Raw genomic sequence first — 22,489 nt, 5'->3', positions numbered from 1 at the left:
CATGTTGCACCTTATCACCGAAACAAGTTCCTAGTCAGTGAGCTGTGTTTGATGACAATGACAATAAAAATCTGATTCTGATTCTGATTGGTCCACAAAGCGGATAAAACACTGTGACTGGCCCACCATTGTGTACCAGTCACAGTGCTCTATAGGACTGAAACCCCTCTAGAGAGCTGCAATTGGCCAGCCAAAATGCTGCTAGGGGCTGCGGAGGTTCAAATCGAGCGTTCCTAGACCAAACTTTGCAAAGCAAGAATTTGGTCTAGTTCACTAGGCCAACATTTCGATGGATTTTTCCAGAGATTAATGGTAAAAACTACACACTGTCTCTTTAATAGGTAACAATATCGGGAATGTTGATAAAGGGATCCTTTGTAAATTAATGCCTAATAATGCACTAAATAACGTCAATAAAGGGACCCTTATCGGAAAGTGTTGCCAATATTTAAAAAAATGTTTTTATTATAAAATAAAAATAAACATAATCAGTGGATAAAACCTGCAGGGCTTTGAGTCTTGCCATATAGGTTCAATTACCAATTGAAGTGAAACTTTAACAACTTGTGTTTTTTGTGTGGGTGTTCTTTGTCCTTGGCCATTGGCTGACTTTGCTCGGGTTTCTCCTCTTGGGCTGAGTTTTAAAAATCACACTTGCATGAAAAAAAAAGTTATTCTCTTCCATAAGAACTAATAGCTGAATATACCAGCTGCCTAATCCCTGAAATACTGAAAACACCCCATATCATAATGTTCTCACTGCTGTGCTTTTCAGCAGATGTAAAATCATCCAGAAAAAAAGGTTGCTGGGAGGGATTACATTTAGCAACAAACTTAATTTTATATCTTTTATTTTCTGGTTTCTTTTTGTAACCATTATGAATTACTTCAAAAGGCTAGGCTCTATATCTGGTCATAATCTCTTTCTGATTGTTGACTCCTGTACTTTGAACCCACACAGTTTGCTCTAGTTCTAGATTAGCTGAAATGGCACTCTCCTTATTGTGCAGAATTTGAAATATAAACAACTTGTGTATTAATTTAGTCAAAGGAACCACTTTTCTCTTGTTAAAGTCAAACAGATCTTTGGGGATTTTTATTTTATTTATTTATTTATTTATTTATTTTAACAAATAGGCATGATTTAATCCCAACATTCAATAGCAAAGAGAACGTTAGACTTTCAATCTTATCTCTGGCACCCAAACTGGAAGCCCTGATTCTAAAAAGAATTGATTTTCACAGCAATAATCTAGAGTTATTTTTCCATTATCCTACTTTTGGGTTCTTGCATGCTGATAGATTTTATCATATTTATTATTATTATGCACATTTTTACACATGTATGTTTTAACATGATGGCATCTTTCAGACATACAAAAAGCATGTGGATCAGATTAGCTTCATTATCAACACACTTAATTGATTTTAGTGTTAAAATATTGAGATGTGCATGAAAATGAATCTAAATGTAAACAACTAAAATGGCTTCTCCACTGGTAAACTGTAATGTGTGACAGCTTTATAAATGTGCGATTTTGAAAATTTGTGTAATTATTTACTACTTTGGCAGAGTCTATATGTTTTCGTTACAGTGACAGGTTGACTTTTTTTTAACAGATACAGTTAAATATAAAGAATCTGATGGTCTATCTCAGATTCTTCACAAAGATATTAAAGGATCAAAGAGTATGTTTATTTCTGCAAAACTTGGTATTTTAGCAGATTAGGCTTGCAAATGATAACACAGTTGTAAAGGTCTATGAATACATAACATCGGCGTATTTTGTTTAAGTTAAACATCTCATAGAAATTCATGAAACTAAGTTACAAAAATATGTACTTGTTCAAATCCCAGACATCAGATTTCCAAATAATCCCTCCGGTTTCATGCAACGAACATGTGAACTCGGCATGATGAGGGCGGAAACGCCGTGACGTCAGAACCCTTTCCGACCAATAGCGGCGTCCGTCTTCAACCTATGGTTGTACAGTAAATACTATGAGCTCTGCCTCCTTCCCGTTTTGCTGCAGCGATGAAAGCAGACGAGACAATCAAGTTAAGCCCGCGGATGTCCTATAAAACTGTTTGACAGAACCGGGCTGTTTCAGAGTCAGAACGCAGCCCGATGAGCTCGCAGCTTTGCGCTATTCTGGTCGGGTTCTGATTCAAAGAAGAAGCTGAGATACAGAAGATAGTGGTGTTCGGCCCTCTGCAGTCTGAATCAGCGGAGACTTGCCCTGCCGCTGATTTGTGGTCGTTTGTCTCTCGACGTGCGCATCATCTCGTAGCCAGAAAGCAGCGGGAACGGGTCGGAACCGAGTCCGTGTTTGACCCCTCCCTCCCGCAGCCCGAGGTGTGCTGCTGGGCAGAGCATGCTAAATAATGAGCCAAAGGGACACACTGGTTCATTTGTTCGCTGGAGGGTAAGTCGTGACAATTTATTGTATTAATTTATTGGCTAATTTTCCATAAATGCACAGCTGTGATTTTCAACAAGACTCGTGCGGCTTATCGAGATCAATACAAAGTCAAAAGGGTCGTTTTTCTACGCAGCGCGTGCTGTCAGTTCTGATCACGTCGATCACGTCAAAAACTGTTCCAATGTTACTTCCGGTTAATCCTTATCTCTCCCACTACTAAAATGACCACCACAACATTATCACATTTCGACTTAATAGACACATTTGGGTGTTTAAAAAGATTAAATATCGCTTTTTCCATTGAAATATCTACAGTTTGAACATAAAACAATGCTTTTATTTTGGTAGGAAATGGTATTCGTTTCCGGATTCGTCGCCTCTGTTTTACCCTCATTTATCAGCTCCTCTGTTAGCATCCGCTCACCAAACTCACGTTCAGATACGTAATCTTAAAACAAGCGCAGAAATTCCGTTACGTCTCTTGTCGGATATTCGCATATTTGAGCAGACATAAAAACCACCAAACAGGCTCGAATGAGCAGAATCAACAGTGCGTTTTCTTGAGGAGGCCTCAGCCTGCTGCTGCTTCCTAGCCACTCATATGCAGCAGCAGAAAGTAGGCCAAGGGTCACCAGTTGCTGTAAGCATGAATGTGCAGTGGTGTTTTCAAAGGTAAATATAGCTGGTGCTACTCGGAGTGCAATGCCACAATGTCAACTTGAAAACGCTGTAGTGCCTCAGTGGATTTTTGCAGAAACCACAATAAGGAATCAAGACTTTTCTTCATACGTATGCAGTTTTATAATAAAGGTGGATAATTTATGAAACGATTATAAATAAGTATGTCTGAAACCATGGTAGGAAAGAAGTAAGCCAACCAGATTGAATTTCACAATAACTCATGTTGCCCTAAAAGTCAAAGTAGTGGAGCTACCCTAGTTTTCTTAACTTGCCCATAACTCACAATGATGCAAATAATTAGTTTTCTCAAGTCTTGCAAAAACAGATTGCTTGGATTTTTTCCCTTTTGTTTATAATCACCAAGCTTAGGTGAACTTTCTCATATTTTTCCCTTTCTTTGTAACCTTTGTGTCTTTCACCCTTCCTCTCCCAGATGTGGTGGTACTGTGGGTGCTATTCTGACTTGTCCTTTGGAAGTTGTCAAGACCAGGTTGCAGTCCTCCTCCATCACACTGTACATCTCTGAAGTTCAGCTCAGCACCGTCAACGGAGCCAGCGTTGCTCGGGTTTCTCCTCCGGGGCCTCTGCACTGTCTCAAGTAAGGAAAATAAAAATGGGGGATTTTAGAAGCATTCACTGGTTTCTCAGGGTTCAGTTTACTTCTAAACTAGCAGGATTTGATTGATTTACAGAATGAAGGCAGCAGCCAAAGAAAAAATAACTTTAGTGACAAACAATAAAACTGATATCTCTTAATTTTACTCTACTAATACAAATCATACATATGATTCCTCTTCTTTTAAAAAACATCTACTACCTGGAAGTTCAACAGACAAGTGAAAGTACTGGGAAATCCTGAACTGGTTAAAAGTTTATTGGGAAATGATTTAAACCTTCTATAGCAAGATATTAGTGAGGTTAAATTCACTGTTTTCCAGTTAATATTCATGTCTTTTAGTTGCACAGCTTTACTCTCATTCCCTGGTGAGCCTTTTCTTCACTTTAACAGAACATTTATAACATATTGCATAATGCTGTTAGTGGAATTTTCCACTGCTAAACACTTGTGTTCATTATGTTTTGTATTACAAATCTTAGCCTGTTTGGTTTAGTCTCGGAAATCGGAGCAGTGTCGTTTATCCCTGAGATCTTAGCGGGTTACCATGAACACATGCTGACTTTGCACTTTCCTTGTTCAGTAGAAACCAAAAGGACTAACCAGAATTCACGTCCGTTTTTGGCTCAAAGGCACATTTTCATTTTTGTTGGTTCGTGGTTTTAGTCTTCTCAACTGTTCTCTTTAAGATAATTTTTTAACCTCCCTGTTTTTTGGGACTTCACTTAATCCAAATCTTCTGTTGCCAACACAAATCAATTTCTTGTGTTGCCCTCAAGACAAGCAGCTGTTGGCAAAAACGGAACATTGCGACATGGATAGCTGCAGGACAGAGGAGGCAAAGTGGCTCAGCTTTAATTTAAACCAGAGATCACAGAGACACCTTTACTCCAGACTCCTCCTTTCCTCGGAAGCCGTTTTGACTGTTCCAAGCACAGACCTTGTATTTGAAGAAGAAGAAAATATCATTTCTATAGCGCCTCTCAAGATAAAAATCACGAGGCGCTTCACAAAAACAAAAAATGAAAAAATATAAAAAAGCATTTAGAAAATGGTTAAAAATATATTTAAAATGAGCAAAAAATAGACAATTGTGATTTAAAAAAATGTTAAGAAAGAGAGAGAGTGAATAGGAAAGAGGGAAATCAGTGGATCCTGAGGAAGGTGGAATAGGTGGGGAGAGCAGAATAAAGAGAGAGGTGAAGAAGGTCATACAAAAGCCAGCTTGAACAAGTGAGTCTTCAGCTGATTTTTAAAGGAGACCACTGAGTCCACTGATCTCAAGCTCAGGGGGAGAGAGTTCCAGAGTCTGGAGGCTACAGCAGCAAATGATCCGTCACCTTTGGTCTTTAGCCTGGTGCTGCACAACCAGTAGGCTTTGATCACTGGACCTCAGGGACCTGCTGGGGGTGTAGGCACTAAGAAGATCACCAATGTAAGATGGTGCTTGTCCATGTAAGGCCCTATAGACCAGAACCAGGATCTTGAAATGAACCCTGAAGTTGACTGGCAGCCAGTGAAGCTGGAGGAGAAGCGGGGTGATGTGGGTGTGTTTGGAGGACTTGGTCAGAAGCCGAGCACAGGCATTCTGAACCACCTGCAGACGGTTCAGGGAGGTTCTGCTCAGACACGTGAAAAGAGAGTTACAGTAGTCTAAGCGTGAGGAGATGAAGGTGTGGAGAACCGTCTCAAGTTCAGAGTGAGACAGAATGGGAATCAGCTTAACAATGTTCCTGAGATGGAAGAAGGAAGAGCGAACAAGAGAACTGACATGAGAATCCAGGGTGAGAGCTAGGTCAAAGGTCACGCCAAGATTCCTGACTGAAGGTTTGGTGTGAGAAGCAAGCTGAATTGGTAAAACCGCTCTAATGAATTTCCTGGAGAGAGCAGACCTCCACCTAACATGTTGATAAGGTAAAGAGGTGTAGCCGTTTTATAAAAATAAAATTAACAGTAAAAAATTTAGTTACTCACCTTGGGGAAAAAAACGATCAGTTGTCTTGATGTTTTCATGCTTTTCTTTGTGTTTTGGGTCCATGTGGTAAAAACCGTTGAAGGCGAAGTCAGTCAAATAACTGGGTTAGTTTAGACACAGGTGAGGAATCTTTGAACCGACTAGAGACAAACGTGATGGGCTGATAACACTGTAAACATAATCTGGGAGAGGACATAGGTCCTTTTTTCTAGGTCTCTCAGAAATGACTTTGTATAAGTTGGGTTTAGTGTCAGCTTTTGATCTTTTGCCAAGGAGGTTCTAGTTTACTGGTTCAACTGGTTTTCATAATGGGCTTACTGTAGACGATAGAACAGTCTGAGTAAATGTGACTAAAGGTTTAGGGTTATAATGATTTATGGTCATTTGAAATAGAGGATCGCATTCCTGGTGTTTAATTTCAATGATTCATTGTGAAGTATTTTCTCTTTCTGCAGGTTAATTTTAGAAAGAGAAGGACTCCGTTCACTATTCAGAGGACTGGGTCCCAATCTTGTAGGTGTGGCACCTTCCAGGTATGTGGATTTTCTTTTGAGTGTTTTTATGGGTTTTCTTGTTTTCATTAGAGCTCTTGTGATGTATTTGTAAGCTACAAGTTGTCATGGTGTTACGTGGGCATTCCTAGAAGGTCTACACCTACTTCCAGGAACAGCTTTAGTGAATAAAACAAAAATGAAATAATTCATGAATTTATGTTGTGTAACATAATCACATTCCCATAGACATCTACATATTGAGTATAAACAGGTAGCCATTCTTCCATCCATTTTCTTCTGCTTATTCGGAGTCGGGTCACGGGGGCAGCAGTCTAAGCAGAGAGGCCCAGGCCTCCCTCTCCCCAGCTGCTCCATGGGAATCCCAATGTGTTCCTGGCCAGCCGAGAGACATAGTCCCTCTTGTGTGTCCTGGGTCTTCCTTTAGGTCTCACCCCAGTTCGACATGCCTGGAAAACCTCGCCAGGAAAGCATCCAGTAGACATCCCGACCAGATGCCCGAACCACCTCAACTGGCTCCTCTCGATGTGGAGGAGCAGCGGATCTACTCCGAGCCTCTCCTGGATAACTGAGCTTCTCACCCTATCTCTAAGGGAGAGTCCAGCCACCCTGCGGAGAAAATTCATTTCGGCGTTTGTATCCGTGATCTCGTTCTTTCGGTCACTACTCAAAGCTCGTGACCATAGGTGAGGGTAGGAACATAGATCGACCGGAAGTTTGAGATCTTCGCCTTCTGGCTCGGCTCTCTCTTCACCACGACTGATCGGTACAACGCCCACATCACTGCAGATGCAGCTTCAATCCGCCTATCGAGCTCACGCTCCAGCTTTCCCTCACTCGTGATCAAGACCCTGAGATACTTAAACTCCTCCATTTGGAGCAGGACCTCATCCCTGACCTGGAGAAGGCATTCTACCCTTTTCTGATTCAAGACCATGGTCTCAGATTTAGAGGAGCTGATTCTCATCACAGCCACTTAACACTCTGCTGTGAACCACTTCAGTGAAAGCTGGGGATCATGTTCTGATGAGGCCAACAGGACCACATCATCTGCAAAAAGCAGACCCGATCCTCAGGTCACCAAAATGGATCCCCTCAACACCTAAGCTGCGCCTAGAAATCCTGTCCATAAGTTATGAACAGAATCGGAGTGCAGCCATATTGTTCCAAATATTGTAACATTTTTTTGTTTGATAACCAACTCAGCCTCTCTCTTAAGCAAAAGGCTAAAGAACACAGATCTGTTGCAAATGTTTCATATCATAACCAAACACAGTAAAATAGGTCACCACAGTCTTTCAGTGTTGACAAAAAACTGGTTTAGAAAGCTTGGGCCAGTTGTAATCAGCACCGTTATCAGCTTGAAGAAAGGAGCCTGCGTCATTTATCGAGTTTGTTTCGTCAAACCTGGAAACACGTCTTTGGTGGAAAGTCGAACGTCTTAGCTTCTCACTCTCTGAGCGTACTTTACTCTGGCAGGCTGCAAACATAGAAATGATCGTTGGGCTCGTGATGGTGCAACAGACGCTTGTGCTTCAAATCTGAGTCCTGATGGAAAAAAAACTAGATTTCCAGCTTATCTGGGCAACGTTACATAACTAAGAGTTGGTTAATCGGCCTGAATGAAGCAGCAGGTGTCGTCCAGCTACTTACTGGTCATGTGACTTCTGTTTTCATTCAGGCAGCTGTCTCAACTCTGACCTGTGGATGTTTCCCAACCTATGCTGTGTCACATGACTATTTGTCACCTTCCTCTCAGTGGTTTACTTTTGTAAATGGCCATATGTGTAAAGCACCTTCTTAGGGTTCTACAGCCCCCCCAAGGCACTTCGCAGCACAATCAGTCATCTACCCATTCACATGCTGGTAGTGATGAGCTACGATGTAGCCACAGCTGTCCCTCAGGCGACGCCTGCCGACCACCACCAGCAGGCAAGGTGGGTTAAGAGTCTTGCCCAAGGACACAACAGCAGCATTCTCTAGTCGTAGCCGGGATCAAACCTGCAACCTTCGGATTACTGGACAACCTGTTCAGCCTTCTGAGCTACTGCTGTTCCAATTAATTATTATACGAAACCCATGACTTCCACTTGTGCTTTTTGGTTTTTTCTGTTGAGTCTGCCCATATTTTTATATTTTTTTGACTCGGTTTCTGGCTTCTCCTGCCTGTTTCTTCACATTTGTTTTGGCCAAAACAACCTTTTTACAGTTTAGTTGATCCCTCCCATGTTGTGACCTTCCAGTGAGAACTACCCATGCCTCTGATTGGCTGCCTTTAGTGTCTTTGACCCAGACTGAATTATTGTGAAATTGCTTTCATAAATTGTACAAAACACATGTTTTATGACCATAACTTTTCTGGAGCTATAATTTGGAGCTGCACACATTGTACATTTATTATTGTACAACAATATTTGCAGAAATTGTAATAATCCAACTTTTCTATTCTATTTGGAGTAACGTGCCCTCCATGAAATTTGCTCTTTGACTCTCACAAATGCTAATTTGCATATAAAATTGCTGCTACGTAATCATAGAACTTAAAGAATCCAGATTTGGCATGAAACAGCGGTCTAAATGAGCTGTGAGTGCATTATAAAGTAATGAATTATGAGCTGTAATTATAAGTATAACTGGATGCATTTGCAGTGGTAACTATGGGACAAAGGTCGGCATTCTTTGCTGCTCTTATTAGGAAACTGTGCTATGATGCTTGAAAGCTAAATAAAAACATCCTCTGATGCTAATGAGAGCACAATCCCCTGGACATCCTGCTGACGTTTATTAGCAACACGCCACAATGAGGCGGACATCTTGCTGAACCAGCGTCAGTCATGTGTGCGCGCACACACACACACAGTAAAACGTGCTTTGACTAGATGTGTGTGTGGTGTGTGTGTGTTGTGCACACTTTTCCCTTCAGAAATTTCTCAACAGGAAGTGGAAATCATTGGGAATTAATTCCAGTCTGCAGAAATGTTTACTAAATCCTGTGACGTTTATGGGGAGAGAAGCAGCTAAGGTCAGGGTAGATACATCTTTAATTAGGAACACGATACACACACACACACACACACACACACACACACACACACACACACACACACACACACACACACACACACACACACACACACAAACCTCATTTCAGTGGCCTCCTTTCCCATGACATTTGCTGATTTTAGCTCTTATCTGTACTCATTTATAGGTACTTTTATGTCATTGAAACATCTTTGTGTGTTTTCTGTCATCAGCTGTTAAATAATGTTTTTTTTTATTAAAGCATATTTTTATTTACTCACACTCCAACTTTTGGTCTTTACTTATCCACTGAGTTTTATTTTTCTTCATTCAGTAATATTCAGTTTGTCTTTTCCACGTTTATTTATTTTTTATTTTTTCCTCAGGGCGATCTACTTTGCAGCCTATTCGACAGCCAAGGAGAAGCTGAATGGAGTGCTGGAGCCAGACTCGACCCAGGTGCACATGGTGTCTGCTGGGATGGCAGGTAAAGACGGCTCCCTCTCTCCTCCTCCTCGTGTCACCGTTTTATCTGCCTGCTTGACCGTCTGTCAGTCGGCCTGGGCCGTGCATCTCACTGATGGGTTTTACTCAGAAACATGTTGAAAGACTTCATTTTATTCCATTAAATCCTCATCACTTACCCATTCATGTATGTATTTATTTATTTACAATTTGATGTCCCCCCCCCGCCTTCATAAAGCATGCTAAAGCTATATGATGATGTTTTCCATAAGTAAGCATTTTCTAGCTGATTCCCATGTAGGAATAATAAATCCAAACCTCAGTAATTTATCAGAAAGCACAATTTAAGACTACGAGGATCAAACATATTTACTTATGAAACAATCCATGTTGGAACCACTTAGCTTCCACATAATCCCAGATTATTCATAAATACCTTCATAAAAGGACAAATACGCATTACTTCTGCATTACTCAACCCTCGTTAGCTCTTTAAACATCTGATAATCCACGTAGATTACAACATCAGCCTTCACACTGCTGAAATTGTTGCTGTAAATATTTCAGCTGTTATGTAACCAAATTAAAAAAAACTTTTGGCCCTTAAAGTTTAGGTTGTGCTTTCATCCTCTCCAGCCCCTCATGTCCTCCATTCTGTTTATTTTCCTGCCCTTTTTTAAATATTATTTTTTTATTTTGAGGCCTCTCCAGAGGACTCTGTAAATAGTTTACCATCCCAGTTGTAACTTAAACAGTGTGGTCTGGGCCCCCTTCTTTGCTCTGTGTGTACAGAGAAGAAAACACGGCCCCCAAAGGTCAACCGGGGCCCCCGGCACTCGGGCGGACGCGGCAGGTAGCACCATATTTCTTTACACTGGTATGATAAAAACCATGGTGATCTTTTTTTAAATTGACATCTCATAATGGTTTGTTAAATTGTAATGATACAGTAATTTCTTATGGTATGGTGATAGCTTAGGCCTTTACCATAAGGTTTTGTTACTGCCTAGCCTTCTTGACACACACCTCCCCCCTGCTTAATTGTTACATCAGCACAGTAAAGGTAAAGTAAAACACTCGTGTGGATTTCATTTAGATTTTCGTCAACACAAATGAAATGCTAACCTTGTCATTGCCACTGATTTCTGGACTCAGTGTGTTTTTATTTTGTTTCCTATCATCTATTGTCACCATTTTATTACTTTTGTCACGTCTTTTTACGGCGCGTTAGTCAGTTTCTTCTATTAAAAATGTTTAAAGTTCCAGATGAACTTCACCATTTAGAAAACCGACTGCTTCAGTGACCTAGAATAAAACAACAATCAACACAACAAACTACCTCATGCTGCACGCTTCATATTACACTGCAAACCAAATTAAAGCCTTTTACAAGCCTGGAAGCCTAAAGCTATTTTATTTCAGGTTGGTTAACTAGTTAGTGATCCCGAGAAGCCCTAAATGACCATCGTCTAACATTTTATGCCTTTTTAAATCCAAATTTTTGGCACGTTTGTTTGATTTTAATAAGGTTTAAACGTCACATTACAAGACTGAGCTAACCGCTAAAACATTAGCACTCTGAAAGCTATTTGCGGTGACCTGCTGTTTTTAATGGCTGTGTTTCTAAGGCCCTGTCCACACGTAGCCGGGGATATGCCAAAACGTAAATATTTTTCTACGTTTTGGCCTGTCATCCACACGAAAACAGAGTTTTTTCACACGAAAACAGATCTTTTTAAAAACTCCGGCCAAAGTGAAGATCTGCGTTTTCTCCGTTTTGGGTGTCTGCGTGTGGACGGACAAAACCGGAGTTTTAAGGTCCGCAACCTCACTTTCCACGACAAAAAAATGCTGACATCACGTGTGCGACCTGTGTTTACACTAGCCGACAGCATGGAAGCTCACAGCTGCGCTCTGTCACTACCCGATCCATCAATTGTCCAAGCGCTTTTTGCTTTTTTTTTGCAAGCGGAATTACTTCTCCTTGCGGAAGACCACAGACGAAGGACGAGGTTAAGAACGGGGGAAGTACTGCCGCCTACAGGTCTGGCGTGTCCTTAAAGAGCAAGTCACCCCCTACCAGAGTCTAACTCCACTCCCACTTCATGTTTGAAAAATGCAACAAATGCCGTTGCCTGGCAGACCGAGAGGGCGGAGCCGTTAACAAACACACACACAGGTTCACAACAGCATTGTGACATCATAATGTACCAGTTTACATCATAGCATACCTCTTAGCCAATAGCGGTGGCAGATTTAAATTCAAATACAGTGCAGAGTTTTTACCTGACAACGGCACAACACTGACAGTTTTAGGCAGAAAATTTAAATTTTAACTTAAGTGCCAAATTATTGACTACACGTGTCTGCAGCACGATTAGACACTTGTTTATTTAGTTTATCAGCAAAAAAAAGTTGATTTGGGGGTGACTTGCTCTTTAACAACGTATTTATCCGGGTACGTGTGGACAGAGTTTGTTTTTAAAACGAGGTGGTGTGGATGCAAGTTTTTGGAGGGGCGGATATTCGTTTTCAAAAACCCCGGCTACGTGTGGACTAGGCCTCAGTAACTGTTTAATAAAATGCCATAAAACATTTAGTAATCTCCTACCTCTTCAGCATTGTTCGTTTCAGCTCCTGTTTTAAGCTGGAGATTACGATCCACTTCTGCCGTCTTCTTTCAGCACGTTTCATTTTTTTTTACTACATACACTACATTCGAGACTTGGGGAGAAATGTTTGTCTTTGTCCCGATCAGAGTAATTGTAATAACTGTAGACCACACAGAATTTCGACATTTAACACCCAGTCAACAGAGTAAATAGCGTTCTATGCAGCGCCAGCTACTTCCGAACTCCCATCTGCATTTGGTGACGTCGATGCAACGTCCTGTAAAACCCAGCAGCTGTGGAGTTGCTAATGCTAACGGTTAGCTTCTACCAGCTGCTCTGTTCTCTCCTGGATGCTAGATCAAAAACGGGCTTCCCTGTCTTAAGCCAAGATGGTTTATTCCATAAATGCTAATTTACAGTGTGACGTAGATCTGACAGACTTTTCTAATCTGAGAGTTTCCGTATATTTTCTATCAGCGGCTAATGCAGGAAATGGGGGTAGAAGACCATTTTCACATTTTCAGCCTGCATGTGAAACTTGGAGTGACAGATCATATTTAAAAAAATAAGTAAGAACAGTTTGTCAGTGAACTTGGTCTTTAACACAACAAATAAGCAACAAGAGTGCTGGATTGTTACATTTTATTGCATCTTGAACCCACCAAGGGTTGTCCGTACTGGACCACAGTTTACCACTCCACATAAACTCATCGCTGTCTTTCTAAAGCACATTTACATCAACTTGACCAACAACCGAGTGAGAGATTAACAAGAGTGAGCTCGCAGCGTTCGGTGCCAGAACCTCATCACTCTAAAATCTAGATGCAGGATAATAGTATCCAGTTTTATAAATGAAGTCTTCGGAGGGCTTCCCCTCCTGGCCAACCTGGCTTTGAAACGCTGACTTCTTTGTGATTTGGAGGGAAGCGGCTGCTCCCACTCATCACTTCAGTCAGACTTCTTTTCTGAAACTTGCTCCTGTCTCTGAATGTAGGTCAAACCCCACTGGAGGTGCAGAACAAATATCGTGCTTATAAAAGGATCAAAACGCAGCGCATGCAGCAGCATGTTCTTTGCTTTCTACTCGGCGTCAGCTGAAGCAGGGATTTTGATTTAGTAAGCCAACGGATTATGTGTTGATAGCTTCACTTTCTGATTTTTTGTATTTTTATAACTTAGTTAACTTGATAATTTAGCTGTTTATAGTGTATTTTAGGCAAATCTGTTGGATTTTTGTCAATAATTCATATGAAGTAAAATCTAAATGTTTTTTTTAAAGCTGCATAAACGATCAAACCATTCTCCTAATTGTCTCAGCTGACCAGCGTGATTTAATCAATTTTAATTTGACACCTTGCTGTTTCGATTAGTCTTGTCTGGTCAGACTGGTTAGTAGCAGACTGAGATGTAATCCTTGTCCCATCGCCATTGTTTCATCGTTATTTTAATCATCAGTCATTCCTCTTTTCACTCTCCCACCACAGCAAGGTTAGCATTTCCGCCTGCCGCGCTTTATGTTTGAACCTTTTCCAGTTGCATCTGATTTCCTCCTTTAATTAAGTCGATTGACAGACTTTTTGATTCCTTTTCGTTTCAGAGCTTCAGAATTAGTTGGGTTTTGGTTTCATCTATTTTTCTTTTGTTCCATTTGACGAAATGGCAAAAACGATAAAAGTGTAAATGAAAACATTGGTTGGTTGGGGTTGGGTTTCACTTTAAAGAAAGATGGGTGGAGGGGGCTCAGCCTCCCCCCCCCCCACCGCCCATCTCTTCTTCCTCTTCTTTGGGGGTGTGATGGGGAGGGTGCGGGTGGTGGGGTTTGGGGTAGATGTGACTGCTGCTTGTGTGTGACTGTGGTACAGAAAAGCCTGTGTCTATTTTAGGGCTTTACTGTAAAGCTTTCACCCCTGCGTGATTGGGTGGGAGACCCCCGCCATCTGATTCCCCCAAAATCTGCAGGCTTCTAGCTGCAGCGGGGAGGCGCTGGAGGAGCTTTGCCCCTCCCCCGTGAGTAAACGCCATAGACGCTACTTCATTCCTCTTCCCTCTCTTTTCTTCTTCCTCTTTATTTTGTTCTTCTGCCCTTCTCTCCATCAGACCTGTAATCTTCTCTTCTTCTTGCCGTTGCCTTCACCTAGCCTTCTGTTGCACTCATACACTAGATGTGTCTTTTAGACTCGCTCTGGCGTTAGGAGGCTCCTGCAGATGGCTTTGCGTTTTTACTCACTTGTTACTTCAGTTTATAAGACTTTTTAAGACACTTGGCCTCAATTTTGTATTAGCTATGTATCAAACGTCATATTAGTTAGAATTGTAATGATTAATAAACACAATCTGTGCAGCGCATCATTCTCTTCCAGTTTATGCTATTTTTGAGGCCTTATTATTGGCAGGTCCTCCTTTTAAAATTAGACTTTCAGTAATAAACTAAAATTTTTATTTAAATTAGCTCAGATTTTAAATAATTCCAGCAGCTTGTCAACACTGTTTTTTTTATTATTTACCACATAAAGTTTGGAACAGTTTTAGAGTGAACTCTCAGGCCCACTGAGTGGTCATGAGACTGTTTTTGTTAGAATTTCTGTTGTTTTAATTAGCAAAAAAAAAAAAATCCTACAGAAAAAAATCCTAAATTAATGAAAATCAATTAAACATTTATATAAAAAATGCAGAAATGTTGTCAATTGGGACATTTAACAAAACTGTGTTTTATCTAAGTAATATTTCACATGAAAAAGATGATTCTTGTCTTTAATTCACAGTGATTTTTTTCCTCCCAACATAGATTTATGTGTCTTTTACAGCTTCTGTCTTTATTATTCTGTAGAATATTTTAGAAGAACTGAAGATTCAGCCTGCAGAGTCCAAAAAGACAAAGCCAGCTGATCTTGTTTTGTGAAAAGCTTTCTCTCTGTCTTTGCGCTGTATAGAATGTTAGTGTAGCTGATTTGTTTTTTTTTTACAAGTCTCCAGACATCTATCTGAACCTTTGACTTTCTCTGAATTTCTCAGGGTTCACCGCCATCACGGCCACCAACCCTATCTGGCTGATCAAAACCCGCCTGCAGCTGGACTCCAGGTAAGGAGCCGCAGCTGCTTCATCTAAATGATATTACTGTTGGAGCTGGATTAAAACGTCACTTTCTGATCCCAGAAACCGCGGCGAGCGGCGCATGAGTGCCTTTGAGTGTGTGCGGCGGGTGTACCAGATGGATGGTCTACGAGGTTTCTACAGAGGGATGTCGGCCTCGTATGCCGGCATCTCCGAGACCGTTATCCACTTTGTGATTTATGAAAGTATCAAGCGTAAGCTGCAGGAATCCAAAGTCCACAGCAGCATGGACGAGGAGGACGAGTCCGTCAAAGATGCCTCGGACTTCGTGGGCATGATGCTAGCAGCAGCCACTTCCAAGACCTGTGCCACCTCTATTGCCTATCCTCACGGTAAGCTTCAGTCCCATTTGCCTTCATTTCAATCAAAGGTTAAAATATTAAAAAAAAAATTTTAACAACTCTTATAATAGTAAATTTGACTATATAATAATAATAATAATTAATACACACGTCTATCGTACACACCTTTAATCAATGATTTCCATTTAGTTTTATCCTTAGTTTGTTTTCCAGGTTGAGTTTTCAGTCTCCAGCAGCCTGTGTGTCTCAAAGCATTTTCACGTTAGAGCAGTACTCTGCTACACCAGTAGGTGGCACTGACATGACAGAAATTAAAGTAGATAACCAGTTTTCAAAATTGTCAAATTCTTGCTAGCAACCAAATGCTATTGGCTGTTTAGCTGCTTTTCCCTGAGCCCCAAGAGTGAAATTAATGATTCTTTTGGAGATAATTCAGTTTAATGAGAGACAGCTGGTGAAAATGATGAGTAAATGATTCAGATTGCATGTAGGTGCACACAGTTAAGCAAAACAGACACATTTATAGTAAATATATGAATACATATTGTAGCTTTTATAATTTTTAGATTTCTTTTCTGCCTTGAAGTCAGGGAGGGTGTTACCCTAGCGCCCCCTATGGACAGGGTAGATCATTATCTGTGATGGCTCCTGTGTTGTGGAACAGCCTACCTCTGGAGGACAACACAGCTGATACTGTGGTCCTGAATACGGCATGTCTGAAAACGCATTAGTATGCCCTGGCATTCTGCTGATAAACCTCCAGGTTTCAGGTTAATTTGTGGTTTTTATTGCTTTTAATCTTTTAGTAGTTTTGTATTTTTTTGTTGTTTTAGTCTTTGTAGCTTGTTTTGATGTATTTTTACTCTGTGTGCAACACTATTTATTTGCCATTCAACGGTGCTATAGAAATCAAATTTGACCTGACTTGACGAGCCGCCGCTGATTCAGACCCACAAGCTAGTTTTGGACAAGTTAATCTTAGCTTCAATCCAAACTCGACTTGAAAAGTAAATTGAGCAGATGTTTAGCTGTACACCTGGGTGCACTACTGTGTAAAGACATGTTACATTTTTGGTGAGACCGCTTTCTTATTGTTCCTGCAGAGTGTCAGGTTTGTCTCATGCTGCAAATAGAGCTGTAATTCTACACATACATGTGCAGCTTTGTCGTAATACTGAAACCTCGAGACATACAGTCAGTGGGTGTTGTACATTATTTTAGGATCAAATAGATTTTGGTACTATTTAGACAGAGCTACGTATTATAAATGGGGAAAAGCCTGTATTTGATTCCTTACCAGTCCTAGAACCCCCCTAAGGTGGTTTACAACACAGTCTTTCACCCATGCACACACACATTCACACCCTAATCATGATGATCTACAGTGTAGCCACAGATTCCCAGGGGCGCACTGACAGAGGTGAGGCTGTTGAACACGGGCACCACTGGTCCCTCCAAACGCCACCAGCAGGCTAGGTGGTTTAAGCGTCTTGCCCAAGGACACAACAGCAGCATTCTCTGCCAGGAGCCAGGACTGAACCTACCAGGGTATCCGCGGGTCCTTAAAAAGTCTTAAAAAGTCTTAAATTTGCTTTTCCAAATTTAAGGCCTTAAAAATCCTTAAAAATGACAAACAATCTTTAAATACAGTTTCCAAAGGTCTTAAATTACCAAAGGCCCAATAAACTAGATTATTTTATTACTATAAAATTTTTGTGAATTTCTAGTTAGTCTTCAGCTTTTTTTTTGTGTATGATGTTGGCGTAAGCGGAACCGTACACATTCAGTTGGTTGTGAAAGGGGGCTATTTTTAGATGAGCACATTAGCTGGTTAAGCTAGTGGGAGCTTGCGCCATGGGGAAGTGCAAGTTTAATGGTTACTGGATGGCTAATCCCACATTTGCGACGTGGTTAGCACCGGTTCCAGGCAATAGCTGGAAATTATAGCTTAAATTTGGTCAAAGTGGCCTTAAAAAGTTCTTAAAAAGTCTGAAATTTGGCTTCCTTAAACCTGTAGATACCCTGACCTACCGTTCCCCGATTACTGGACAACCCGCTCTACCTCCTGAGCTACTGCTGCCCCAGTTTTTAAACTAATCTCTCCATCTTTATTCTCCTCCTGCAGAAGTGATTCGCACACGGCTACGAGAGGAAGGCAGCAAGTACCGCTCCTTCTTTCAAACTCTCCTGACGGTACCCAGAGAGGAGGGATATGGGGCGCTGTACCGCGGCCTAACCACCCACCTGGTCAGACAGATCCCTAACACTGCCATCATGATGTGCACCTACGAGGTGGTGGTCTACTTGCTCAGCTGTTAGTCTCCTTCCAGTTCTAGGGAGGAGATGGTAAGTGAAGAACTGAGAACGATGCGCTTGGAACTGTGGGTGTGACGTCAAAATGAAGACCAAAGGAAATCTGAAGATACTCGAGTGGACCAGGAACCGATGAAGACGCACATTTATTTTTTCATTTTTGGTACAAAATCAGCATCATCTGGTGTAGTTGGGCAGGTGGAGCAGAGCTCACAGGAGAGGCAGGCAGCATGATTCAGAGGTGAGAGGAGGCACTGACACAGAAAGTGTTTGGCTGCTGAATTGGCTTTAATTCATCTTTTTGACTGAAGAATAGGAAAAGAGCAGCATTTCTCATGGTGTTTGGTGGGAGGTGAATGTATGAAAGTAACTGAACTAAAACAGGCTTTATGGGTCAGAAACTTGGAATTTCTTATTAACGTGATATTTAGAAGGAAGTGGAAATAGAAACAAAGAGGTCTGTGTGGGTTGTCAGGCCACCTGGTCCACCCTTCACTATGTACTAAAACTGACACTTTAGAATGGACTGAATTCTTGTCGTAAGTGATACATGGATCTGTGTCAGCCATGGTGACAGCAGTAGGATTGGCATTTTACCCTAAAATCAGCCAAATGTAAACCAAAAGGAAAAAGGAAAATATTATCTGAAAAATTAAACATTCACAAAAAGATGTCAAATTTATTTGAAAAGAAAACAAACAAAAAATAAACCACAACCATTTTGTGTCACATTTTTATAAATTTGGCATTCTTATTATTTTTAATGTATTCTAGGACAAATAATACATTTGTAAGTATTTATATTGTCACTTCATGCATTCTCCTCTGAACACTACAGCTGCCGCTTAGACGAGCAGCAGTGCATCCACCGGTGGATTACACTGGGCGCTAGGATTAAAAACTGACCCCGAGTCAGCATTTCATTCCTCTAGAAGCACCTAGTGGTGACACGGTTTGGCTGAAGTTGGTTTTCATCAGAGACTTGTTAAAACTTAAGGTCAGCCTCTGCTCCACCTGCTGCTGCTGCTGAGGACTTAGATCTAGCTGTGAGAGCGCGAGACACAGTCCAAAAGGTACAGAGGATCTTCTGTTAGGGGTTGCTACTTGAATCAGACGTGACCGTTTAGAGAAAGTATTGAAGTGAGAGGATTTTGACAGAGTTTCCTCACCTATAGCCTGCGTGTGTGTGTGTGTGTGCGTGTGTGTGTGCGCGCGCGCGTGCGTGTGTGCATGCTTGTATTTGTGTGTTTTAACAAGTCTGTTGATCTTTTTGTGTTCAAGAATGTGTGTGTTGTGCATCTGCAGTCGTGTGCCTGTATGTATAATAAATATCTACTCCGGATTTCCATCCACTCACTATTAATCTTGCAGATCGCTGCAGTCTGGAGCCTTTAGAGGCTCCGGTGTGAAACTGGGAGCGTTGACTCGTACCAGTCCTTCCTTACCAGTGGCTTCCAACTTACCTGATAACATGCACTTTTGTGGCCTTTTGGGGCTTGTGCTTAGCTTTTTATTGTGTGGACAGATTAAACTTGTACATTGTAAAAGGAAAAAAAGTATTACTGTTTCTCAAATTGGTATTTTGCGCAACAGTTCCTATAGCAGATGTATGTACAGATTAGAGTTTTCAGTTGTTTGTAAATAATATAGTGTATATGCATATCTGTGCCCCCCCCCCCCCCCCAGCCTACTTCTGATCATGCTGTAGTTTGCCTTTGCAAAAAATTGTTTTCATTTTTGTGCAATTGAATCAGTTTTGACATTGACTGTTGACATGAATATTAATATTTTTTGTTTATGTTCCCATGTGTTTGTACGTTGCAGAGAGCTGTCATGCAAAAGCTACCAAATGCTGCAGATCAAACGCACGAACGTGCGCGTTTGGGCCGCGGCTTTGGTTGGTTGTTCAGTCACGTTCACAAAAAGTTTTCCATTTCTCAAAGTTTAGGCTGCTTGTGTCATTTGGGATGTTTACGTCTTTCTTCACTTTCTTTCAGACTGTGGTTCGGGTTCTTTGCATATTGTTTTCAACATTACGTTTGAGGTGTTTCCGTGGGAGAGTTAAAAATCCAGTCGTTTTTTAACACTATGGAGAGAAAAAAAGATTTACTTTGGGAGGTTAAATCTTGGAAATTAGATTTTTAAAGTGTGAGATCCAGATCTGAAAAGAATAAATGGTGTCTTACCTTTTTTTCGATATTTTAGTGCTACTTTACACACGCATGTGGAAACGAGAGATTATTTCTAAAAAATCATTGGAAATTGAATGCCTTCATTTAAGATGCTGGTCCTAAACTCTCATCCCTTATGTGCTGCAGTATTATTTCAGACATGTTATAATAACCTGTTATCATTTACATTTAACAAAGCAGTTGCTTGTGTCCATGTTGCTGTAAAACACTAAAATCTTTAAATTTGTCATCATCTTGGTTTTGACATGAACAGACAACAGGACAAAAGTTTCCCTTGATGAGTTGCCTCTCAGCTTTGTGTTAGTGTCTTCACCCTGTACGCTTGGATAAGATGCAGCTGAAAGCCATCATGACTCGGAATGGTTTGTCAGCTCAGTCTTTTATGTGTTTTGTGTTGTTTTTTTTCTGTTTTTTTTAACACGAAAGCCAATAAAAGTTATTTACAATAAAAATTATGGAGTATATTTTTAAATGTTTTTTTGTCTTAAGAATATTTGTAGTTATTTCATAAATAATACATCCATAATTCAATTAATTCTCTTTTTGGCGTTCTAAAATGTAAAACTACCCAAAAAAATAATCACTCTGGGATTAATAAAGTTTCTTTGAATTGAATTAAAAAATTTACACTGATCTTTCATGCTTAAAATGACCAGTATAATTAAAAGAAAATATACAGAAAATTATGTGTATCAATTTACTAATTTAGAATATAAACTACCGAAAATATATTCCTAAAGCAAAGTGCTTGTAATTACTTACCACTACCAGCAGAGAAAGCCAAATCCCAGGTTTTGTTAAATCAAGTTTTAAGCCTTCTTGTTTGAGCTCTCAAATAAGTCAAACATCTGCACGAGATGTTCTGTGGCTCAAAGTTAATTTCTACTTTCTTCATTAGAAGTTATAAACCCAAAAGTGATACACTTCATGTTCTCTTTTATAAACTGATAAATATAAACCTAGAAGCCAGCTTTTACTTTTTTATGCACCAGTTTGTCTTGTTCTACTGATACAGTATGTCGCGCTCTGAAAAAAAAGAAATATTAAGTTTTGAGGGAAATGGATTCCATGAACAAGTCTTAAACAATCATTTAATATTCTGAATATCTAGTTTGTATCTCCTGCAATTCAAAACACTGCTAACACACTGACTCTCAAGTTGTATGATTACACAATGTAATAAAATGTAATACCAAAGTGTGTGTGTGTGAATATATATATATATATATATATATATATATATATATATATATATATATATATATATATATATATATATATATATATATGACAACATGACAGGCACATTTCTGTAAATGGTCATGATCATGAAAATAAAGAAAACACATTGAATGAGAAGGTTTGTCCAAAATTTCGACCTGTACTGTGTGTATATATATATATATATATATATATATATATATATATATATATATATATATATATATATATATATATATATATATATATACACACACACACATATATATACATATGCGCAGTGCACAATGGCAGCCACATTTCTGTGTAAAACAATCAGCTCTCCTACGTTTTACACGCATGTTTGCTGATGCTTGCAACAACATCTTTACTGTTTTAACAGCTCTTTGATTTGCTTAGTTGGACAGAAACATGAAAACCTAGCAGACAGGGCCACTAAAGATCATGCAAAGCGAAGGAAAGATGATACATTTACGGTTCTCGGAATTCCAAAATTAACATTGCTGTGGTGTAAATTGAGGGTACACGACTAAGTGCAAAAGAGGGCTGTTTTTGAAGAATGCTGACTTAATGAGCTCAAGTTTCCATATGATTTTGTAACGTTTGGAAATTTTAACACACAGGAGATTATATAATATGAAACATATTTTGCTTGTTCTCTGTTTGGATCATTCAAAGGCACATTTTGTAGTTCGGAACTCCAAGTGGCTTGAGATAAACAGTGAAAACTGATCTTGAAGTAGCTAAAAAAAAAAAAAGCAGGACAAGCACCAGGTCACGGTTGGGTGTCTGCTTACATGCTGAGTGGAAAATGTACTAAAACTGACACTTTAGAATTGACTGAATTCTAGTCGTAAGTGATACATGGATCTGTATCAGCTATGGTGAAAGCAGTAGGATTGACATTTTACCCTATAATCAGCCAAATGTAAGCCAAAAGAAAAAAGGAAAATATTATTATCTGAAAAATTAAACATTCACAAAAAGATGTCAAATTTATTTGAAAAGAAAACAAACAAAAAATAAACCACAACCATTTTGTG

At 40.0% G+C, this 22,489-nt stretch overlaps 1 protein-coding gene across 1 annotated transcript; it reads left to right on the top strand.

Moving 5' to 3' along the window:
* The first annotated feature begins 1,997 nt into the window (after positions 1-1,997).
* On the top strand, positions 1,998-20,689 carry slc25a36a (solute carrier family 25 member 36a). Its single transcript, XM_015957246.3, has 7 exons — positions 1,998-2,427; positions 3,539-3,703; positions 6,152-6,229; positions 9,616-9,716; positions 15,319-15,385; positions 15,461-15,750; positions 17,846-20,689. The coding sequence occupies exons 1-7, from the start codon at positions 2,387-2,389 to the stop codon at positions 18,037-18,039; spliced, it is 936 nt and encodes a 311-aa protein (XP_015812732.1). The 5' UTR covers positions 1,998-2,386; the 3' UTR covers positions 18,040-20,689.
* Positions 20,690-22,489: the final 1,800 nt, after the last annotated feature.

This window comes from Nothobranchius furzeri, chromosome 11 (genome assembly GCF_043380555.1).
Source record: "Nothobranchius furzeri strain GRZ-AD chromosome 11, NfurGRZ-RIMD1, whole genome shotgun sequence".
NCBI lineage: Eukaryota > Metazoa > Chordata > Actinopteri > Cyprinodontiformes > Nothobranchiidae > Nothobranchius > Nothobranchius furzeri.
This window is presented reverse-complemented; position numbering and strand designations above follow the sequence as displayed.